General features: G+C 44.2%; 1 protein-coding gene across 1 annotated transcript in view; it reads left to right on the top strand.

The window, feature by feature from the left end:
• The window catches only part of LOC129708161 (beta-2-glycoprotein 1-like), a 28,908-nt gene extending 12,373 nt beyond the window's left edge, over positions 1-16,535 (top strand). Inside the window, exons 4-8 of the mRNA XM_055653751.1 lie at positions 5,211-5,287; positions 7,943-8,134; positions 11,174-11,353; positions 14,428-14,622; positions 16,175-16,535. Coding sequence (XP_055509726.1) covers positions 5,211-5,287; positions 7,943-8,134; positions 11,174-11,353; positions 14,428-14,622; positions 16,175-16,239 — 709 coding nt within the window. The 3' untranslated portion in view covers positions 16,240-16,535. The remainder of the gene's footprint in view (positions 1-5,210; positions 5,288-7,942; positions 8,135-11,173; positions 11,354-14,427; positions 14,623-16,174) is intronic.
• The last annotated feature ends 1,929 nt before the right edge of the window (positions 16,536-18,464 follow it).

The following is an 18,464-nucleotide window of genomic DNA, read 5'->3' as shown; positions in this document are numbered from 1 at the left end:
AGAAATAAATCTTCAGACACTTTTGACTGCCTAAATGGGTGCTGCATGTAAAAATAATGCTGAACCTCAGGTCATAACAGAAGATAGAACAGAAGACAGCACAGGAACAAGCCATTCAGCCATATGATGCCGAACATATTTCCAAGACCAACTGTTAGCTGCCTGGACAATCCATATCCTTCCATTTCCTGCATATCCGTGTGGCAATCCAAAAGTCTCTTAAATGCCACAAACATGTCTGCCTCAACCACCAACCCTGGCAGCATGTTCCAGGCATTCACCCCCCCCCCCCCCCCCCCCCCCCCCATGTATAAAACCTGCCCTGCACATCTCTTTTAAACTTTGCCCCTCACCTTAAAGGTATGCCTCAAGTATTTGAACCTTGGAAAAAATTTCTGACTTTCAACTCTATCTATGCCTCTCATAATTGTTTATACTTTTATTAGGTCTCTCCACAACCTCCGGAATTCCAGAGGAAATAATCCAATCTATCCAACCTCTCCCTGTAGCTAATACCCCTTAATCCTAGCATCATTCTGGTAAACCTCATCTGCACTCCTTCCAAAGCCTCCACATCCTTCCTGTAATGGGGTGTGCAGAAATGCATGCAATACTCCAAATGCAGCCTAACTAAAATTGCAAACTTGGGATGTCTTTCTTTCAAGCGATTGTTATTGTGGTTTTCAGCACTATAAAGTAATCTGCGTGTTTCTTGGGCAGCATATCCTCTCATTCATTTTTGTTGCATCAGCAAACTTGGATACCGTACACTCTACCCCATACTCTAGGTACCAACTGCTCTACATCGGTGAGACCAAGCGTAGGCTTGGCGATCGCTTCGCCCAACACCTTCGCTCAGTTCGCAATAACCAAACTGATCTCCCGGTGGCTCAGCACTTCAACTGCCCCTCCCATTCCAAATCCGCCCTTTTTGTCCTGGACCTCCTCCATGGCCAGAGTGAGTCCCACCGCAAAATGGAGGAGCAGCACCTCATATTTCGCTTGGGGAGTTTACACCCCAACATTGACTTCTCCAATTTCAGGTAGTCCTTGCTTTCTCCCTCCTTCCCCTCCCCTTCCCAGCTCTCCCACAGCCCACTGTCTCCGCCTCTTCCTTTCTTCTTCCCGTCCCCCCCCCCACCCCCACATCAGTCTGAAGAAGGGTCACGACCCGAAACGTCACCTATTCCTTCGCTCCATAGATGCTGCCTCACCCGCTGAGTTTCTCCAGCATTTTTGTCCACCTTCGATTTTTACAGCATCTGCAGTTCTTTCATAAACACCCCATATTCTAAATCACTAACATAGATAATAACTAACTGAGGACCAAGGTCTGATCCTTTGGAAATTTCACTGGCTACATCTTTCCGCTCTAGAAAAGATTAATTGATCCCCACAGCCTATGTGTTAACCTATCTTTAATCCAAATTAGCAAACATCCACCAAACACCAGGAGCTCTTCTTGTGTGTCCTAACCTTATCAGTTGTCATCTGGAACTTCAGATACTCTGCATCTACACGTTCTCCTCTATTGACTCAGATTGTAATATTTTCAAGAGGATTTTTATTGTAAATTATTTGAGAAAATTGCTAGCCATAACCTTTCAATCCATTTTTTAATAAAATCATTCAAATGTGCTGCGCAAAACGACGATGGAATCACATGTGCAAATATGCTAGGGAATAATTGTGTGTTATGGCGAACCACAACAGTAAATATTTGGTACAATTGGAAATTGGCTTCAAAACTGGCATAGAATACTTTTTAGGCATAAATTACATCTAACAACGCAGGCACACATGGGACCAGTATCCAAGCGTCATTGTCTGATTATTTTAATACATTTTTTATGAGTCAACTGCTAAGTAAATAAATGTACTTTGTTATCGTAGTCTAGCAAAATGCTAGTTACAATTTATAGGTAAACTAATTTTTTTGAATCACCAATTAAAATTCCTTCCCAGAGAGGGAACTTTAGTTCAAGGCCATCAGTTAATAATGTGTACTTGTTCGTGGGCCAGTGAATGCATGCTCAAAAGCAAGTTGATTTTGCCAGTTATTTTTGTAACTGCCTTCTTTTGAAAAAAAATTCTAATTAGTCTTACTAATTATTACTATTAATTTGTAATAGTTATTTTTTAATTTTGCTTGGTCACTCAAATACTAAGTCTGACGGGAGATAGTTCAACTCAAGTGTTGTGCCCCCCCACATGCTGTATTGCCAGGAAGCATACAAACAATGATTTCAAGATACAATAGTCCCTCCTGTTTCTTCCTCCCATTTTATCGGAATGGCTGGGCTTCAGTGCGCATTTAGTACAATGTGGGAGGAATTAATTTGTGGATTGAAAGCACTAAATGTCATTGCAAATCTGTGTATTTTTCCTTTGCTTCTATAATTAGGCAACACTTATTCAACAGAACAGAATTTTAACTTCCAGATGTTACAATGTGACATGTTTAATATGAAATGGCTTATATTTATATAGTACTGTCACAATCAAAGCACTTCAAAGCTTTTGAAGTGGTCAAAGCTGTAATATATGATTTATGATCATATACATGTAAAAAAAAAGCACAATTCTACGAAACAATGTGATAATGACCAGATTATTGTGTTCTAGTGATATTGGTGGAGGATAAACTTTATACCACGGGGTACTCTGTTATTCTCCTTCTGATTATATGACACGATACCCGCACATCGAAAAAGTTAAAAATTGGATTTTCAATTTCTTCTTCTAATTTTTAATATTGCAAAAATATTAGTAAATTTTAATAATTAAAATGTATTAATTAAATTATGTGCTTAGGCCCCTAAACACCGTGTGCATCTTATATAACTACTAATTGGCAAACTAACAAAATTTGTTTTATTGTCTTTAGAAAAACACTGGAAAGGACTAGGTAGGAAGGAACTGCAGATGCTGGTTTAAACCGTAGATAGATACAAAATCCTGGAGTAACTCAGCAGGACAGGCAGCGTCTCCGGAGAGAAGGAATGGGCTACATTTCGGGTTGAGACCCTTCTTCAGACTGAGTCAGTGGAGAGGGAGATACAGAGATAAAGAAGTGTAAGATGTAATGAGACAAAGGGGACGGAGAACAAGGAAAATGTAGAATAGATTATTGTTAGCTCGGAGAATGTAACAGCATGAAAACAGATAAAATGTAAACAAGGACAGTCAGACTGGCCAGAGAACTGGGAAATGGGGTGGGGGGTGGAGAGAGAGGGAAAGCAAGGGTTATTTGAAGTTAGAGAAGTCAATATTCATACCGCTGTTAGCAACCATGAGATCAGGTAGGTTTAGGCGCACTGAGCAGAGGTTTTCGGCGAAACGATCGCCGAGCCTGTGCTTGGTCTTGCCGGTATATTGGAGTCCACACCTGGACAGCGGATACAGTAGATGAGGTTGAAGGAGGTACAAATGAGCCTCTGCCTCACCTAAAAAGATTGTCGGGGTCCTTGGACAGAGTCGAGGGGGGAGGTATAGGGACAGGTGTTCCATCTCCTGCGGTTGCTGGAAAAAGTACCTGGGGAGGGGGTGGTTTGGGTGGGAAGGGACGAGTTAATCAGGCAATTGTGGAGGGAACAGTCTCTGTGGAAAGTGGAAAGGGGTGTAGATGGGAAGTTGTGGGTATTGGTGGGATGCCGTTGGACGTGGCAAAAATGCCAGAGGACTCTGTTGTATGCGCCGGCTGATGGGATGAAAGATGAGGACTAGAGGGGCTCTGTCCCCGTTGCGACTGCGGGGGAAGGGGAAGCAAGAGCGGAGCTGCGGGATATCCAGGGGACCTTAGTGAGAGCCTCATCTATGATGGAAGAGGGGAACCCTCGTTCCCTAAAGAATGCCTACATGTCAGATGTCCTGGTATGGAACACCTCATCTTGGATGCAGATGCTGCGTAGACAGAGGAATTGGGAATAGGGGATAGAGTCTTTATAGGAAGCAGGGTGGGAAGAAGTGTAGTCCAGATAGCTGTAGGAGTCAATGGGTTTATATTAAATGTCAGTCGATAGTCTACCTCCTGAGATCATAAACGGTGGGAAGATATCGGAGATGGTCCAAGTAAATTTGAATGCAGGATGGAAATTAGTAATAAAGTTAATGAAGTCAGTGAGTTCTGCATGGGTGCAGGAGGTAGCACTGATCATCAATGTAGCAGAGATAGACTTCGGGGATAGGGGCAGTGTTTGCCTGGAACAGGGATTGTTCGACATACCCTACAAAGAGGCAGGCATAGTTGGGGCCCACACGAGTGCCCATGGGTACACCTTGGATTTGGAGGAAGTGGGAGGAGTCTAAAGAAAAGTTGGTAAGAGTGAGGACCAGCTCTGCTGGGCGGAGGAGAGTGTTTGTAGAGGGAAATTGGCTGGTTCTGCAGTCGAGGAAGAAACAGAGGGCTTTAAGACCTTCCTGTTGGGGGATGGAGGTGTGGAGCGACTGAACATCCATAGTAAAGATGAGGGAGTGGGGGCCTATGAAAATGGAAGTCATTGGAGAGACAAAGGGCGTGTGAGGTGTCTTGGGAAGGATTGGATGTGGGGGGGGATAGGATGGAGTCGAGGTATGTGAAAATTAATTCAGTGGGACGGGAGCAAGCAGAAACAATGGGTCTGCCAGGGCAGTTCTGTTTATGGATTTTGGGGAGAAGATTAAACTGGGCTGTGCAGGGCTGGGAAACGATAAGGTTGGAGGCTTTGCCGGTAGTGATAAAATCAAAAATGGTCTGTGAGATAATGGCTTGGTGCTCATCTGTGGGGTCATGATCCAAGGAGAGGACGGATTGAATCTGGGATTGATATCTCATCTACAACATATCATTTCTGAAATTCCAATATTCCCTCACAATCAATCTGCAGAATTAGCTCAGAATTTTTCTTTAACATCGCTGGAACGCAATTTGAACTGAAATTGAACTGAAGAAGGGTTTCGGCCCGAAACATTGCCTATTTCCTTTGCTCCATAGATGCTGCCTCACCCGCTGAGTTTCTCCAGCACTTTTGTCTACCTGCGATTTTCCAGCATCTGCAGTTCCTTCTTGAACTGAAAAACTATTTGACTCATAAGTGAGTGTGATCCACTATGCACACTTAATATTCTGATGTTTCTCTAACTAGCAATAAAAACTTCATGGTGACTGACTGAATACCGATGTTCCCTTTGTCCTTTTTAAACAGTCGGTAATTCTAACTTTACTTGCTCAGGTTCATTTTCAGAGGGTCAAGCAACAGCACCTGCCAGGCAGATGGCACTTGGAGTGCTCAGAATCAAGTCTGTGAACGTAAGCATTTTGTTAAACAGTGAGTTTAATCATTTTTGCTGAAGACTTTTAAAAACAGAGAAAAATCACTCTTGACACAACTGATGAGTAATGGAGAAGTCATTTATAGAACAGTTGAAAATAGATTTTCCTCATTGGAGGATTGATTGAATGATCACAAAAGTTTCAGGAATATATTTGGCATTTATTTGCAAATAGTGTATTGGATTTTAACAGATGGGGTGGAGGAAGGCACATGGGTGGGTGAGATGGTGTTTTGATGGAGAGCCCAATAATCCAGGTGGTAAAGAGGCTCAGTATTTCACACTACATCACTTACTGCTTGTCTCCCAGATGAAACTAGAGCGCAGGATCAAATGTATATGGTCCACAACTCCAGATGGGCTTGGGTTAGGGGGTGCTGGGTCTGGTGGGTGTGTACTGATAATGATTATGGTAGGTGTGGATACAGATTCCCGTAGAGATTATTTGATGGGTTAGGAGGTGAGAGGATGGTGGGGGGAGGAATTTCATTCGTGGAGGTGGTGCATGGTAGTTGTCCATTCTGAGGGTACACTGATGTCAGGAGTGTGTCCCATCTCAGCTAAGGTTTTTTATTTGAATGGGCAGGGAAATCGGATGCTCTCTGCGTGAAGTTTGCATGTTCTTGCTGTGGCCGGATGGTTACCACCCACATCCCAAAGACATGCGCGTTTGTAAGTTAAATGGCCTCTGTAAATTGTCCCTAATGTGTAGTGAGTCAGATTCAGATTCAGATTCAGATTCAATTTTAATTGTCATTGTCAGTGTACAGTACAGAGACAACGAAATGCAGTTAGCATCTCCCTGGAAGAGCGACATAGCACATGATTTGAATAAATAATAATAAGTGTCCGGGGGGGGGGGTGGTGATTGGCAGTCACCGAGGTACGTTGTTGAGTAGAGTGACAGCCGCCGGGAAGAAGCTGTTCCTCGACCTGCTGGTTCGGCAACGGAGAGACCTGTAGCGCCTCCCGGATGGTAGGAGGGTAAACAGTCCATGGTTGGGGTGAGAGCAGTCCTTGGCGATGCTGAGCGCCCTCCGCAGACAACGCTTGCTTTGGACAGACTCAATGGAGGGGGGCGAGGAACCGGTGATGCGTTGGGCAATTTTCACCACCCTCTGCAGTGCCTTCCGGTCAGAGACAGAGCAGTTGTCATACCATACTGTGATGCAGTTGGTAAGGATGCTCTCGATGGCGCAGCGGTAGAAGTTCACCACGATCTGAGGAGACAGATGGACCTTCTTCAGTCTCCTCAGGAAGAAGAGACGCTGATGAGCTTTCTTGATCAGAGTAGAGGTATTGTGGGTCCAAGAGAGGCCATCGGAGATGTTGACTCCCAGGAACCTGAAGCTAGAAACACGTTCCACCTCCGTTCCGTTAATGTGGGTGGGGGTGTGCGTGCCGCCTCTGGACTTCCTGAAGTCTACAATGAGCTCCTTGGTCTTCTTGGAATTAAGGGCCAGGTTGTTGTCAGCGCACCATGCTGCTAAGTGCTGGACCTCCTCCCTGTAGGCCAACTCATCGTTGTTGCTGATGAGGCCAATCACCGTTGTATCATCTGCATACTTGATGATGGTGTTAGTACCATGTACAGGTGTGCAGTCATAGGTGAAGAGGGAGTAGAGGAGGGGGCTCAGCACACAGCCCTGTGGAACGCCGGTGTTCAGGGTGAGGGTTGAAGAGGTGTGCTTGTCTAACCTCACAGACTGGGGTTGTTGGTTAGAAAGTCCAGTATCCAGTTGCAGAGGGACGGGTCGATGCCCAGGTTACCGAGTTTGGTGATCAGTTTTGATGGTATAATGGTGTTGAATGCTGAGCTGTAATCGATGAACAGCATTCTTACGTAAGTGTCTCTGTTGTCGAGGTGGGAGAGGGCGGAGTGAAGTGCCGTTGAGATGGCATCCTCCGTACTCCTGTTCTTGCGGTAGGCAAGCTGATAGGGATCCAGTGTGGGGGGTAGGCAGCTTTTGAGGTGTGCCAGGACCAGCCTCTCGAAGCACTTGGTGATGATGGGGGTAAGTGCAACTGGGCGGAAGTCGTTGAGGCTTGCCGCAGTGGAGTGTTTTGGCACTGGCACGATGGAGGTGGTTTTAAGGCAAGTGGGGACAACTGCTTGGGCAAGTGACAGGTTGAAGATGTCAGTCCAGACATCTGTCAGCTGCGCAGTACAGGCCCTGAGCACGCGCCCGAGGATGCCGTCAGGGCCAGCAGCCTTACGTGCATTAGTCCTACTCAGTGCCACGTACACGTCGTAGGGGGTGAGTGTGAGGGGTTGGTGATCGGCAGGCAGCACAGCCTTGATGGCTGTCTCTAGATTGTCCCTGTCGAAGCGGCCATAGAAGTGATTAAGCTCCTCAAGGAAGGAGGGGTCGCTGGATGTGGGGGTGGTGTTGGAGGGTCTGTAGTCCGTGATGGCCTGGATGCCTTGCCACATGCGTCGGGGGTCGGAGGTCGGTCGAAGTGTATTGTAAAGTGAGATAACACTCGTGTGAAAGGGTGATGGACGGTGAGTGTGGACTTGATGGGCCATGCTGTATCTTTAAAATCAATACTTAAAACTAAGTAAACCTAGTCTCTGACTAGTTTTGCTTGGTAATGTGTAAATAATGGTTCACCATTTTATTTTCCACAGCTGTGCAATGTTCACCCCCAATTGCACCAATTAATGGGAAAGTCGGATTTCATCCCACTGGCCAGACAAAAAACATTTTCATCTTTGGTGATATGATCTCATATGAGTGCAGGCAAGGACTGGCTCTGGTTGGAAATGAAACGGGCTTTTGCCAAGCCAGTGGAAATTGGACAAATGCACCTCAATGTAAAGGCAAGTAGGTCTGATGACTAAATATAATGTTAGGAGTCTTCTCCATCCTCCCCACATTGTTCTAAACATGGATTATTAAGAAATCTAGACTGTCATTCATCTAGAATCTAATGCAAATTATGAGAGCTGTACCTTAAGGGATTGTTATATCACTGATATTTTGAGCACTCTGTAACAACTTTTGAGTTATTTTCCCCATGCGTTTTATTCCTAGATACTTAATAATATAAATTGATCATGAACTGGAGCCTGAAAACTGGCAACATTTGACAACCAGATTGATAGTTGTCTGGAAAAGGATAAAATTGGACCTCGAGGGAAATTGTGTTAAATTACAACAACATCAGGCAGGAGCTGGGGAGAGTAGTTTGCAAGTGGCTGTTATTGGGGAAGTCCACATTTCACAAGTAGGTGTCATGTACAGATCAGCCGGTCAGAATTCAGGACCGACATGTGCCCTTGTGGAAGAAAGATAAGGATGGTAAGGTTCGGGAACCTAGGGTGATGAAATACGTTGAAAATTTTGTAGAAAAGAAAAAGAAAGCATATCATGCCTATCTTTACTGATTGCCATCTGTGGCAGGAATTCAAGGATCCAGTTGCAGAGAGAGGTGCCGAGTCCTGGGTCCAGGAGTTTGGAGAGGAGTTGAGTTGGAATTATGGTGTTGAAGTCAGAACTATAGGCAATAAATTGGTGCCTGACGAAAATCTTGCCACAAATCAACAGGTGTCTGTATGGTTGGTCTGCGACTTTACCTTCATTTAGTATTGTTGCTTGGTGTACTTGTTGGATTTGCGAAGATCACAGCTAGATTTTCTTTGCTGGTTGTAGTCAACGGGCATGAACGCTTCGACCCTCGACTTTACTAGGGTGTGTATTTAATAGTTCATCCATGTTTCCAGGTTGGGGAACACCCAGACAGACTTATTTGGCATGAGGTCCTCTACATACTTACTGATAAAGCATGTGATGCCTGTGACATACTCAGTTAAGTTAGCTGCTGAATCCTTCAAAGTAGATCAGTTCATTAGCAAATTGGATATATAATTGGCTTCATGGAAGAAAGCAGAGGGCAGCAGCGTGTTTTTTGGACTGGAGGCTGTGTCGAGTTGTATGCCTCAGAATCAGTGGTGGGCCGATTGTAGTTGTTATCAATAATTTGGATGAGATTGTACAAGGAATGATTAGGAAGTTTGCAGATGATATTAAAGTGGGTGGTTTTGTGGATGGTTATCAAAAATTACAGTATATTCTTGATCAGCTGGGCAAGTGGGCTGAGGAATGGCTAATGAAGTTTAATACAGATAAGTGCGAGGTGTGGCTTTTTAGGAAGTCAAACTTGGGGAGAATCTTCACAGCAAATGGTAGAGACCTGGGGAATGTTGTAGAGCAGAGGGATCTAAGAATGTAGGTACGTAGTTTCCTGAAAGTAGATTGGGTGGTCAAGTAGGCCATTGATACATTGGCTTTCATCAGTTAGGGTTTTGAGTATAGAAATTGGGATGTTATGTTACAGTTGTACAATACATTGGTGAGGTTGGAGCATGCATTCAGTTTTGGCCACCCTGCTATCGGAAGGATGTAAAGAGTGCAGAGAAGATTTACAAGGATGTTTCCAGGACTTAAAGGGCTGGATTACACAAATAGGTTGGGCAGGCTAGGACTTTATTCCGTGGAGTGCAGGAGGCTGAGGGATGATCCCATTGAAGTGTATGAAATCATGAGGGGAATAGATAGGTAAATGCACAGTCTTTTACCTAGGGTCAGGGAATTAAAAAAAAACAAGAGCTCATATGTTTAAGGTGAAAGGGGCTAGATTTAATGCATACCTGAGGGGTAACTTTTTAATTCGGAGTTTGGTGGGTATATGGAACGAGCAGCCATAAGAGGTAGTTGAGACAAATAAAACACAGCATTTAAAAGACATGACAGATACATGGATAAGAAAGGGTTAGACGGATAGGGGCAAAACATGGAAAAATGGGAGTAGCTGAGATGGGGCACCTTGGTTGGCATGGATGATTTGGGCCAAAGGGCCAGTTTCTGTGCTGTATGACTCCATGACTCAGGTGGGAAGCGGACATTTTAATAGCACTTCCTTGAGGTTGGTCTGTTTGAAGAATCCAGCTATGATCACCAATTCTTCCTCTGCAAGCTTCATGTCCACATGGAATTGCATGTAAACTGCTGTCACAATAGCCACAGAGCCACAAATTCATGTTGCAGACAGTAGGGAGAGCACTTCACTGTTAGATATTCCAAACATGGTGACCAGGAACTACCATGTCCAAGACCAGGAGGAGTTGATTAGGAAATGGACCCCTCCGCCCCTTATACTGCACAAGGATGTCATACAGTCCATCTGGTAAAGTGAAGAACCTTCAGGTGGTATGGCACAGTCAGATGAACCCATGTCTCTGTAAAGCAGAACACACAGCAGTCTCCCCGAAGGTAGGTCGGAGGGTGGAGTTTTTCCATTCCAGACGATAGGCAATTAAGTCATTGCATTAGGTACTCTGGAAGGTTAGGTCATTGTCAGTAATTCTGACAGCCTTGGAATTGAGATTTAAAAGTGTAGAACGATTGTAACTGATAATGAGAGGATCTGGTGGGGATAGTTTGTAAAGATTAACCACACTCCAGAGCCATCATAATATGTGAGCAGGTTTGAGGAGGCTGAATAGTATTTTCCTGTACAGTAGGATGCCAGCTTTCACTTACATCAAATTTATTTATGTACACAGTCTATCAACTATTGATAACTGGTTTAATAGGAGAAATTAAGAAATAGTGTAGCATCAAACGGTGATGTGAAATGTACAATGGCATTGGTTTGACACCATTACATTTTTTGAAAGTTCCTTCCTATCACATAATCCCAGATGTCTCTGACAGACTGCAGTACCACATGAAATATTACACAAGGTATGTCCAAAAATTGCAATGTATACCAAAAAGGAAATACCAGCTTTGCTTTACAATACAATCACTGGTAATATCATAAAAAACAAGTTCAAGCTATTTTTGTTGTGCTACAGATGTGAAATGCCCAACTCCACCAAATATAGTGAATGGATTTTTGGTGTTTTCCTTCAAAACCAAATATAATTTTGGAGAGACTATTAAGTTTGGCTGCAAAGCAAATTACATCTTGGACGGTCCAAGGGAAGCCGTGTGCCAGAAGACAGCACATTGGACTAAACTACCCAGCTGTAAAGGTGAGAGAAACTTAAACACAATGAATTAAAATGATGGTGGAGCAGAATGCTAGGATCTAGATACACGCATATGGCAGGACTATGTGGGAAAGAAGGGGAGGGGACTAATAATGTTTTTTTTTCAATTATGCTTGTGACATTTGTGGTCTATGATGTGATGTTATATGATATTTGACATTTAGAAACAGTGGAGGTTCACAAACAGTGAAAACATGATAATATTTGGATTGATGAAATGGGAAGGAGCCAGATATTGTTGGCCAGGGTTCCTTTTCACTGTTATGATATATAATGTTATATAATGGTTTGATACCCATAACTGAATTCAATGAGCTACAGTAAGACTATTAATATAAAAGCTACCATCAAACCTGCTTTAGAATATATCAAAATGCAAAACTACAATGAAAGCAAAACGGCGCACACTGTGACAAACTAGTTAACAATTATGGGAGGCACAGGGGTAGAGCTGCTGCTTCACAAAGCCAGAGACCCAGGTTCGATCCTGATTGCAGTTGCTGTCAGTGTGGAATTTGCACATTCTCCCTGTGACCACTTGAGTTTCCTACTGATGCTACGGTTTCCTCCCACATCCAAAAGACATGCATGTTTGTAAGACCATAAAACATAGGAGCTGAATTAGGCCATTCGACCCATCAAGTGTGCTCCGCCATTCAATCGTGGCTGATCTATTTTTCCCTCTCAATCCCATTCTCCAGCTTTCCCCTGTAACCTTAGACATCCTTATTAATCAAGAACCAATCAATCACCGCTTTAAAAATTCCCAATAACTTGGCCCCTGCTGCTATTTTTGGCAATTTATTCCAGATTCACAACCCTCTGGCTGAAGAAATTCAAGTGTCAAGAGTGGTTTAGTCACATGTCCCAAATTAGAACAATTAAATTCTTACTTGTATTAGAACAATTAAACTCTAAACATAGTATTCTGTAAACACCATAATTAACAACAAAACAAAAATAGTGCAAAGACAAAACAATGCCCTCCAAGACCATGTCGTTCTGAGCTTATTTGGAAGTTATAGTGTCCAGTAGTGTCGGGATGATGCTGCTCCTGAACTTGGACATTAGTTTTCAGGCTCCTATAATATTTTTATTGATGGCAAGAGTGAAACGAGAGTGTGGAAAATGTGGCGCTAACTGCCTTTTTGAGGCAGCGACTCCTGTAGATCCCTTCGGTGGTGTGGAGATCAGTAGCCATGATGGACTGGTCAGAGTTCACCACTTGTTGCAATTTTCTTTGTCCCTGGGTGTTCGACTTGCTGAACCAGGACATGATGCTACCAATCCATGTGCTCTCTACTATACACATATAGAAGCTCAAGAGGGGATTTGTCAACATACTGAATCTCCTCGATCTTCTGGAGTTGTTTATGTGCTGGGTTCAGGAGAGATCATCAGAGATATACATGCCCAGAAATGTGATGTTTTTTACTCTTTCCACCACTGTCCCATGGATGAAGACTGGTTTGTAGATCCCAGGCCTTCCTCTTCCAAAGTCAACAATCAGTTTTGGCTTTCCTGACGTTGGCACCAATCGGTCAGAATTCCTCCCGAATGAATTCTTTATAAATGAATTCTTTATTGTCACATGTGACAAGTCACAGTGATATTGTTTGCTTGCAGATCCAAATATGCAAATAGTCGCCCATAAAGGGCGCTGACAAAGTTAAAAAGTATCAAAATATCCATACCAGATCCTCCATTGTTCTATCCCCCTTCCACATGGCGGTTCCCACCACACCGGCTCCTCCTTTGTTCCTTCTACCCGGCGGCGTCCTCACACCCACGTGTTCCGTCCTCGTCCGCCGGTCATCGCCCGCATCGACTGCCACACCAACCTTTCCACTATTGCTGCCGGGTCCTCTCCGGGCACCTCTGTGGCTTCGACCCAGGCCCCAGCTGTGGGCTCCACCGACCCAGTCTCCGACACGTGGGGCATCGGGCTCCGACCTGCAAGGCCCGGGCTCATATTCCCGAGGTCTGACCCGCGAGGCCTGGGCTCTGACAAGCGAGGCTCCAAACCACGAGGCTTCGGGCTCCGTCGACCCAGGCTCCCACCCGCGAGACTAGGGTTCCGTCGACGTGCAAGGCTCCGGGCTCCGACAAGCGAGGCTCCAATCCTCGATGCTCCAACCCGCGAGGCCCCAACATGCGAGGCTCCATCTCACAAGGCCTGGGCTTCTTCTTCTTGCGTATGGCGTGCACAGCCTAAAGTTGAATTTGTTCTGTTTGATCTTCTGTTTGTGCACGCCAGGTTGATTGCATTCGTTGAAACCGGGTGGACCACGTGAAGGTTGCAATCTCCCACCCCAAGGCCTGGGCTCTGGTCCACAAGGCCCAGGCTCCGACCCGCGAGGCTCCTGCTTCGGCTTCTCTGCAGCCTTCCGGGAGGTCTCATCTCCATTCAAAATGCATGTCCTTTTATTTTGAGGCTGTGCTTTCTGGTCCACTACCGGAAACATCTACTCTATCTAGCTTTCAATATTCATTTGGTTTCAATGAGACCCCCCCTTCATCCTTCTAAATTCTCGTGGGTACAGGTCCAGAACTTTTAAACACTGTTGTTAATATATGTTAATACAATTATCTCCGAGATCATTCTCGTAAACCTCTTCTGGACCTTCTACAAAGGCAGCACATCCTTCCTCGTATATGGGACCCAAAACTGCTCACAATATTGCAAATGTGGCCTGACCAGTGTCTTATAAAGCCTCAGCATTACAATCTTGCTTTTATATTGCAGTCCTCTCTATATGAATGCTAACATTGCATTTCCCTTCCTCACTGACAAGTCAACATGCAAATTAACCTTTTAGGAATCCTGCACCAGCATCCCCCAGTCCCTATGCATCTCTGATTTCTGTATCCTCTTCCCACAGAGTGGGGATGTGAATGTGGGTTAACATAGAACTGGTGTTGAACGGGTGTTCGATGGTCAATGTGAACTCGTTGGGCAGAAGGATCACTTTCCATGCTGTATCTTTCACTCAAAAAACTCGTCAGTAATACATCTGAAATAAAATTTATCAGAAAGATGTGCTTTTCTTTTCTAGCTCCTTGCAATATATCTGTAAGAGGTCGTATATTTTACAATGGGCGAAAAATCTGGGTGGGAGAACTCCCGAACAACAGAATACTGCATGCAGAAAGTGTGGCTTTTTACTGCAAGAATAAAGAAAAAAAATGTGGATACCCAGTTCTAACTCAGTGCATTGATGGTACAGTTATAATTCCTTCATGCTTTGAAGGTGAGAGTGATTTTAGGTATGAAGAATTAAAGTCTCTGATGTGTTATATTGTGACAGTTTAATGATATTTAATTGTTTGAAATGTTGGCAAATAAGTCCTAGACTTACTCTGTGCAACTGGACCCGAAACGTCACCCATTCCTTCTCTCCAGAGATGCTGCCTTTCCCGCTGAGTTACTCCAGCATTTTGTGTCTATCTTCAATTTCAACCAGCATCTGCGGTTCTTTCCTACACATGTATATTGGGTGATATTGGAGTGCAATCCATTTGTGTTCCACAGACAGTGGATGTCTCGACCCGAAATGTCGCCCATTCCTTCTCTCCAGAGATACTGGCCCGCTGAGTTACTCCAGCATTTTGTGTCTATCTTCACCCAATATTCAACCTGGATCCTGAAGATCAATCCTTGGTTTTTAAACTCGGGTTGGAACGATGTTTCATTGTTCTATAAATTAACTGAAGTCTAACTGTTTTATAGAGTTGACAGGTTGTGAAAATCAATGGAGACCTTGAGAGCCCGATTGTCCTGGCTTCAGAGGGCTCCTGACAGTGTGAGCAAGCCTTGGCAGAAAGGGTGATAGTTAGGGTTCATTGATGTAAGTTGATATGAATTTATGTTTCAATGGTTTAAGTAGTGGTGGATTGCTGGAAAGGATGCTGGGCTTAGAAAATACTTCTGCCGGCTTAGAAAACACCCGGTACATGGCTGCAGATCAATAGCAAGCAAGTGGAGGAAACCTAAATATCTTTAATCACAACTAAAGTAATAAGATTGGGTTAATGGCCTTTTATGTACCAGAAATACTATGTTTCAGCAAAAATGTCACAGAGAATTTAAGGTAACTACAAAGTGATTCTGCACTAAATCGTGGAGACTGGATTGACAGCAGATCAGGGTGGGCACACTGTGCATGTTAAGATGCTTTGATTTGCTTGCCCAAACGGTACTTTATGAGCGAGATTCTGCTAAAAAACACTTCAGAGTCCAAAGAAGGTATGAATGGATAAATTAAGATGATAGCCAGAACATACAACACAGAATGATACAGAATAGGAACAGGCCCTTCGACCCACAATATATACGCTGAAGAAGATTAAGATCAGATGCATGTGGGCAAAAAGATTCACTATATTTATTGAGATTTTTGAAGTGGTAATAATTTTAAGACACATACTTCTCTCCAACATTTAGAACTGGTTCCACAGCCTTCACATCAGGCTCCTGCAATTCTGCTCTCCTTATGGTGGAGCAAGCTCATCAATTAATATATTGTGGGATCATGAGCTTTAATTAAAGCAGGAGCCAATTTATGCCTGTAATACCTGCACAAGTTGAGTTCCCATTTTAGTAGGGTGGAGATCTAGCATATTGTAATCAAACAGTATGGAACATTTCAAAATGAACAAAAGAATGTATGCAGACATGGAATTTGTAACAAAATAGAGGCAGATGTCAGATGAAGAAGGGTGCTATCAAAGGATGTTGTGAGAGTAATAAAGATGCAATCTTTTTTTGTTATGAACTTAATTACCTTTTTTATTTTGTTGCAGAACCTTCAAAATTAAGCTATGCAACTCTGTACAGGTACCTTCCATCAGAAATAAAACAATGTTAAAGTAGGAGCTCGACATCCACTGTCATGTCAAACATCATTAAAAGCAGAAACAAGATTTCTTCAGTGATTAAAGCTATGAATTGTGTTTTAAAAAATATCGCATATCACAATTAGTTACATCGTGGTGGCAAGATTGTGATGGTAACAGACAGTCTCTATCGAAAAGGATGATTTTCTTCTTGGATTTCACTTTAGTTGTGACAGAGTGGAACATTGGCAATAATCAATATCTGGTATTTGTACATGGACCCAGTTTGTCATCAAAATCCACATTTTAAATAAATGGCTTGTAATAATCACAGCATCAATTGCACTTTGGTTGACATGTGAAATCATCATGAATTTTAAAATCTGTCTTAATTAATGAAGCGGGCGGCGCGACCGACGTCGCAGCGGCCTCTGCAGTCTGTCTGTGTATTTTTTATTTTTTTGTCCTGTTGAGGGTTTAGTTCGTAGCGGGTTTTTAAATGTGTATATGTGGGGGGTGGGGGAAACTTTTAAATCTCTTCCCTGCATGGAGACCCGACCTTTTCCCTGTCGGGTCTCCGTTGCCGTTGGGGCCTAGCGCCGTGGAGCGGCCTCCAACCGGAACGACCTGGAGGCTCAAGTCACGGAGCCTGTGGAGTTATGGAGCTGCGGACCTACCTCCGTGGAGCTGTGGAGCTGCGGAGCTACCTCTGTGGAGCTGGCCAGCTGTGGAGCGTGGAGAGCTGCGGTGGCGCACTGCTGCGACCCGACTCCGGTGGATGGTGACACCGGGAGCTCGCGTGTCCCCGGTGGAGACTGCTTTGCAACGGCGACTTCTCCCGCCCGAATTGACCTGGGAGCGGGGCCTTACAACGCCCGGCGCGGCTTTAATTTGCCGCGGACTTGCTAGCGCCCGCGGGGGGCTCCAACACCAAGACCTGGGGCAGGGCCTTACATCGCCCGGCGTGGCTTTGAGTGTCCGCGGACTTGCTAGCGCCCGCCGGGTGCTTTGACCTCGACTTCGGGAGAGGAATGGAGAGCAGGGGAGAGACAAGACTTTGCCTTCCATCACAGTGAGGAGGAGACTCACTGTGATGGATGTTTGTGTAAATTGTGTTGGTGTGTGTCTTGGTTCTTTTCTTGTATGGCTGCAGAAACCAAATTTTGTTTGAACCTCATGTGAGGTTCTAGGATATTTGGATCAATACTCTATTTTTTCACAAATCTGTGTTTCATCAGTGTGACCATACTTGTGCATATGACAATAAATTAAACTTGACTTGACTCTTGTTTGACTTGGCCTGCTTGAAACTGGTAGGGGAAGAAAAACATTTTGCTTTACCTTTCCAACATATTTATGGTTCTTCAGCACCTTGCCAAATGGCTACTCTTCCTTCATCAGGTGGCACAGTGGTGCAATTAGTAGAAATGCTGCAATTCCATCACAGTCAATGACAGGAACATATGGAATGTTTTAGAGTAGTGGGATCTAGGAGTGCAGGTGCATAGCCGTTTGAAAGTGGCACCCCTGATTCTCTTGAATTTTTGGCGTGTTGCTGGTGTCATTTCAATGTGAAGATTGATGCAAAAATCTAATTAAGTTTGATTAACAATTTTTTGTTCCCCAGTACTCTTTCTCCAGGGTCATTTTCCAATGGTCCAATGTTCATTCCAAGCTGAGTTACTTCAGAACTTTGTGTTTTTACACAAGTATTGTTTGGTTATCGGTATATATAAATATGACAAAGGCTTCGATGAACACCTTCGCTCAGTCTGCCTAGGCCTATGTGATCTTCCAGTTGCCAAACACTTTAATTCCCTCTCCCATTCTGACTTTTCTGTCCTGGGGTTCCTCTACTATCAGAGTGGGGCCCAACGTAAATTGGTGGAACTGCACCTCATATTTAGCTGGGGCAGTTTACAACCCAGCAGTATGAATTGTGAGATTCAAAAATCACAAATGCTCTTGAGACAAATTCAGACAAAGAAGTGTTTTTATTAATCTCACAACTTGGGGGCTCGTTTCCGAGATCCAATACTCTGGACAGCTGACGGGAGTAGACGGACGAAGGGAAGGTGCACCCTGCTGAGTTCAGCGGTCTCAGACTCCTTGCTTGCCGTCAGCTGTTTAAGCAGTAGTATCCGGACCACACAGAGACTCGGCAAAGAAGTGGAAGTAGTTGGAAATCGCGAAAAATCAATCGAGCAATTCCAGTGCATGGAACCCAGGTAGGAAAATGACTATTAAGTACTTCCTG

This window comes from Leucoraja erinacea, chromosome 23 (assembly GCF_028641065.1).
Source record: "Leucoraja erinacea ecotype New England chromosome 23, Leri_hhj_1, whole genome shotgun sequence".
Lineage (NCBI taxonomy): Eukaryota > Metazoa > Chordata > Chondrichthyes > Rajiformes > Rajidae > Leucoraja > Leucoraja erinaceus.
This window is presented reverse-complemented; position numbering and strand designations above follow the sequence as displayed.